General features: G+C 41.0%; 1 protein-coding gene across 1 annotated transcript in view; it reads left to right on the top strand.

Moving 5' to 3' along the window:
* The first annotated feature begins 994 nt into the window (after positions 1 to 994).
* The window catches only part of SUCLG2 (succinate-CoA ligase GDP-forming subunit beta), a 317,191-nt gene continuing 312,185 nt past the window's right edge, over positions 995 to 6,000 (top strand). The window contains exon 1 of the mRNA XM_023498103.2: positions 995 to 1,153. Coding sequence (XP_023353871.1) covers positions 1,067 to 1,153 — 87 coding nt within the window. The 5' untranslated portion in view covers positions 995 to 1,066. The remainder of the gene's footprint in view (positions 1,154 to 6,000) is intronic.

The following is a 6,000-nucleotide window of genomic DNA, read 5'->3' as shown; positions in this document are numbered from 1 at the left end:
GAGGATCTACATGTACAGGATTTAATTCCATGCCAGGTTTTGCTGTCAGCTCAAAATCAATGTCTTCAGGAACAGGGACCTTAGGGATTCACTCAGCAGGTAGCTGAGATTAATCTGGTTGTGTTGAATTTGGACATAAAACTGGTGTGATTAGTGATATGTGAAAACTATGCTTAATATGAGCCTCCTTTCCCAAGAGACCAAGTTAGTATAGGGGAGAATGTGCCCTAAAAGAATCAGGGAAGTGGGAAATATTGGCACATCTGTTCTTTCTTAGACTTATACTGTTTTAAAAGCTAATTCATAAAACTTAGTGAATGGAATACTCTTCACTGATGGCAGACAATGGAGTTTAACACCTGGAATGGGGGCTTGACCCAATAGGACTACAGAAAGGAGAACCCTGTCCCTCTAGATACCTCTAGAATCTTAAGGTGGAATGATATGGGAATGAGACAAGAGTATATTGAATACTGATTCATTCATCCATTCCTTGGAACCAAAAAGGGCATTGTTCATTTTATTAAGAGGCATCATAAGCAAAGCTGGGGATTCAAAGACAAAAAGGAAATCCTCTTGGGCATCTAAAAAGTTCTCTTCTCCTAGATGGAAACATGAGACAAGAAAAAAAAATACAAATAATATAAATTAATTTCATGAGAGACAAAGTACTGATACTGGTGGAGATCAAAAAAGGTCACATATTGGGTATCTGAGCTGTGTAAAGAATGCTAGTGATTCTCCACGATGGACTTTCTTTTCTTTCTTCCCCTTTCCCTTCTCCTCCCCCTCATTTCTTCTTCTTTCCCTTCTCTTCCTTTTCCCCTTCTTTTTTTCTTCCACCTCCTCCCACTTTTCCCTTTTCCTCCTTCCCCTTTCTTTTCCTCCTTTCTCCCTTTCCCTCTTCCTCTTCCCCTTTTTGCCCCCTCCTCTTTCTTTTTTCTCTCCTCCTCTCCTCCTCCCACTTTTCCCTCCTCTTCCCCTTTCTCCTCCCCCCTCTCTTCCTCCTTCTGCCCCAGGGGACCAGCTCTAGCCCAGTGGCCCTCCGCCTACTTTCCTGTCTAAGATGGCGTCCCCCAAGGCAGCTCAGGCCGGGAAACTTCTACGGGCTGCGTGGGTACTCCGACCGTGCCTCCCCTTGGGCCAGTCCCAGGTGAGTGGGGAATGAAGCCGGGCCGAGCAGGGCCGGGCCGGGCCTCGCAGCGCGGCCCGCCGCTCCTCCTGCCCCCGCCTCCCCGTGCTCTCTCCCTTTCAGCTTTCCCCGTTGCACCCCTCCTTTCTATCCCTCTGCTGGCAGCCGCGGGGTGCCCCAGAGCCCCAGAGCTCACGCCTGGGTACCCAGCATCCCTTCAGTACCCTGCCACGTCCTCACTCCCGGGCGCTGCAGCCCAGATTCTCACTTGAACTGGCCCGGAAGGAACGGGCTGCCACCGAGACTGGCGGGCACCCGCCGGAGCCCAGCTTCCCACTTAGCAGACACACGTGCTCCTAAAACTGATCGCGGAGGCACCGGGGGCAGAGCTAGCGGAGAAGGGAGGGCAGGTCGCTGTCGGGTGCCATTCACTCACTTCCCGCGTAACGGGGATCAGTCCGCTGCCCCCACGGGATGTCAGTTTCCTCCCTGGGACTCGTGAGCGTTGGACTGGACAGGCTAAAAACTCCCCAGCAGCTGAGAGATGCTCTGAATGCAAAGGGGAGAGGGTGGATTTCTCGGCCTGACTCCGGGGCACTTTAGTCCTGGGCTCCTGCTACTGCCACGAAACTTTCCAAGATTCGGGGATCCAGGAAAGGCTAAGAAAAGAGAGTTTAGGAGGAGAGAGAGAGAGAGAGAGACAGACGCCCCGCGCTGCTCCCAGTTCTGACTTATGCGTAGTTTCACTTTTCCACAGGCCACAGAGTTGACAGACTTTAGTTGCTTGTGGGTACAAGCAGCAAGGCTTGTGATTTCAGAGTTCACTTATTGATTGATGAAGGAGGGAGAAAAAGTAAGATTTTTTTCCTCCTTCGTCTTTATTTTAAAGGCAGACGATCGGTGGGGGACTGGAACAGATCATAGAAATGTCCTTGTCCATTTTCTCATTGCTAATTAATGAGTGCAGAATTAGGACTCATGCAGTTCTAAGCAGGATATGCACATTATGGTTTTTAAGAAAATTAAAAAGTAAGTGCTAATGATTTTTGAGTTGCCCTTAGTTTTGAGCTAATTAGGACACTGCAAACACCTTCTTTTGCTGCTCCTTTTTTTTTAATTAATGTAAAATTTGAAAGTGATAATACATATTACTATAATGTGTGACAGTAAGGTGGGATGCAAAAAAAGAATAGAGTTTGTCATCTGATTGAATTTGCTGGTAACTATTGTAATAAAGTATAAAGAATAAATTCAGGTGATCAAATCCTATTCATTATTTAAGCTTTACAAAAATTAACAATTGAATTTCTAATGGTTAAAATAGATTTGAGTGGGTGATATTAAAAAGAAAGCTAAGGCAAGTGAATGTTCTGGAAAGGTGGGGATTTTACTAGGAAATGTACAAAGCTGTTGTGAACTTGCTTATGAGATTGTAAGCTCCTTGTGGGCAGAGGAAATGTATTGCTTCCTTTTGTGTTCCTCATATAAGCTAGCTGGGGGTTTGAATTTAGGAACTGCTCAATAAAGCTTTGTTCATTTAAATTGAATTGTGGAGAGTTATTTTCAGCTAAAGTTGGGTAAAGTTTAATGTTGGAAACAATGAAAGTGATCCTGGGCTCAAGGTTAAGAGGATTCTATTGTAGATACCCAAGATTGATGTACCATCTCCATCTCATTACTCTGCTTTATGTCCATCATGATGATTGATGATTACCCTATAGGCACAGAAAAGTTGAGAAGAAAGATAAGAGGAATTCTGAAAGAGAAACATGTTATACAAATTCACTTAAAAGAGCAGTTATTCTCTTTGTGGGTCAATAAGCATTTATTAAGCACCTTATCATTCAGTCATTTTTTTCAGTTATATCCAACTTTTTTGTTATTTTTTTGTCATTTAGGGTTTTCTCTGTCATTTCTTTCTCCGATGCATGTTTATAGATCAGGATAATGAGGCAAACAAGATCAAGTGACTTGCTTAGTATCTCACAGCTTAGAAATATCTTAGAAAGCACATATGTTCCAAATAAAATGTTAAATACTAGAAATACAAAGAAAAGTAAAAGAAAAGGGCCCATGACTGAGGCCTGTGAACCTCCCTCCCCAATCGATAAATAGACATTTATTACATATCTACCATGTACAGGCACTATTCTTAGGCCTGGTGATGAAAAATATGAAAAAAAGAAAGAGTGGGAAGGTACTTCCAGTGATGAAGTAAAGAAACCAGAAAAGTTCCATTTTAGCCAGTTGAAAACTAAGATCTCTGAGCCTGGGCTCTATCCTGAACTGGCAGATTAAAGTTTTACCTTTCAGTTATAGAGACAGCAGATGGTCATGAGCTACAGGACCAAGGCAGTTGGGAAATTGCCGAATGATCAGGATAATAATAATAATAGTAATAAACATTCTGGATCATTTACAGAAGTCCCATAGTAGTGCAGCCAGTTGAGAAATGATCTGAATGAAAAACTAGAAAAAGAGACTGGGCAAAGTAGCCAAAGAGGTAGGAGAAGAATTAGGAGAGAGCAGTGTCATGGAAATCTACAAGAAGAGGGTGAGCAACAATGTCAGAAACTGAAGAGAGGTCAAGAAGGTGAGGATTGAGAAAAGGCCATTCAATTTATCAATTCAAAAAGCATCGATAACTTTAGAAAGAGTAGTTTCAATTGAATGATGGGGTCAGAAGCCATACTGCAGAGATGGAAGAAGAGAATGAGAGAGAAGAAAATGGAAGGATCAACTATAGATCATCTCTTAGGAGTTTAGGGACAAAAAGAAGTAAAAGAGAAGTAACAGTTTGTGGGTGTTCAAGCAATTGAATCCCTTTGTCTCTGCTTCAGTGTCTGAGCAGTCCTGAATCTTTCTTGATTTCCTTTTTGTCTTTAGTATTGCTACGATAATAATCCTTTTCTCCAGGTTAAATAAGACAACTCTCACTAAATAAAGTGACTTTGTTTGCTTCTAAGCATCTTCTGCAAATTAAGATAGTTTTGCTATCCCCACATCACAATGCAGACATTTGCTCCCCAAAAGAACAATTAACTTGTAATATAAGAAAGATTATGATAAGCCTGTTGCTATGATGTCCTGGACCCACTGTCACCAGCACAAAGTACAGTATGTCATCAGTGCCTATTAAGTCACACATAAGTGACTCCCTGATGGAAATTTGATTAAGAGGGCTATTTTCTGTAGGTAGTATCCCACTGTATACTCTGCATTCATTAACAATACTTTTAAACTCTGGTAGAACATTCATTTTCATTTTTTCTGCCCTATTCCTCATGCAATCCAAGTCAAAAAGGACTTATCCAGGACTTCCTGGTGTCAGACACTGTAATAGGGGCAAAAGTACACAAATATAAAGATATAATCCAGTCCTGAGTTAATGAAGTTTATATTCTATGTGGGAGATACAACTTATACCAAAATGAGTAAATATAAAATATTCAGGAGGAAAGAAAGACCTAAGAACTGGGATCAAGGACTCATGTTAGAAATGGGCAGGGCCTGGCAGTAGTACACACTTAATATACTTGTTGACTTGTGAACATTTGAGTTGAATTTGGAAAGTAGTGAGGAATTCCAAGAGGTCGAGGTGAGGGGAAGACCATGGCTTAACACAGGGAAGAATTATATTTTTGAAGGCACAGAAGTGGGACATGGCACTAATTTTCTTTTTTGTGAATTGTGAAACCTGTTGGTTTCAATAATATGGTTTCGATAATATAGTGTATGTATATATATATATATGTATATATATATATATATATATATATATATATATATATATAACTACTTTGGGATGTAGCCCAGTAAGTCAATGATTTCATCAATGTAGGTACCCACTCCACCAGAGCATTTTGCAGCCCCTCCTCTCCTTTTCTTTCTGTTCTCATCTTATCTTTGTCTTCCCAGAAATCTTCCATCTGGGCCCAACTCAATAGAATAGAGACCTTCTCTTGATACACGCAGTGTCATTTTGTATTCTGTAACGTAGCCAGTTCTTTATTCAGTAAAGATTCATGAAACGACAGTGGGAAAAACAAATATTATAAAAGAAAACAGGTTCAACCTTTGCCCTTTGCTGTTGTAGACTTTAAAAATGCTGACACTCCCTTAATTTCCTGCCCTCTCTTAGAGGAGGAGGGGGGAGGAAAGGAGGATGGATGCTTGCCTTATAGGAGTGAAGGACCAAAGGTTATGTTCGAGTTCTTATCAGCTAAATGAGGTTACACAAACTGCATTGTAATGTTGCAACCTACTAGCAGGTTTCTTGCCCAGATGAATACATACTTTTTTTTCCTCCTTTTAAATGAAGTGTAACAGCAATTTCAGCTGTTTGAGCTGGAGATTCATCGTCCATGATTTAGGAGGAAAACTGTTGACCTTTTGTGTTTGAGACCTGATGTGATATTTCCCTCACTGGAAGCTCCCAGATGGAGGGTTAGAGAGGGCAAAAAACACCGGTGTCTTCTGTCTTTGTATCTACCTCAGCAATACAAACACCTGCATTTTGCATGTAGTAAGCACTTAATAAGTGCATGCTGAGTATAAGACTGTAGAATTAAGAGAAAGGCACATTTTGATTTAATCGAAGACAAATTTCCCAACAATTTAAACTATCCTAGTAGATAGTAAATTGTTAATCACTGGAGGGTTTCAAGTCATGGTGAGATTATCTCCAAGAGTATTATAAAATAAATATTTTGGTTAGGTAAGAGTGTTGGGCTGGATACAACGACTTACCAGTACAAGCCATTTGAATTCCCTAGGCCTTAGTTCCCACATCTGTAAAATAGAGGTTAATTACATTTTTTTCAAGGATCCTTCATGGAATCTTTCATGTTAAACATAGATCTTGGTAT

Source organism: Sarcophilus harrisii, chromosome 1 (assembly GCF_902635505.1).
Source record: "Sarcophilus harrisii chromosome 1, mSarHar1.11, whole genome shotgun sequence".
Lineage (NCBI taxonomy): Eukaryota > Metazoa > Chordata > Mammalia > Dasyuromorphia > Dasyuridae > Sarcophilus > Sarcophilus harrisii.
The sequence above is the reverse complement of the archived record's forward strand: the minus strand, read 5'-3'. Positions and strand labels throughout refer to the sequence as shown.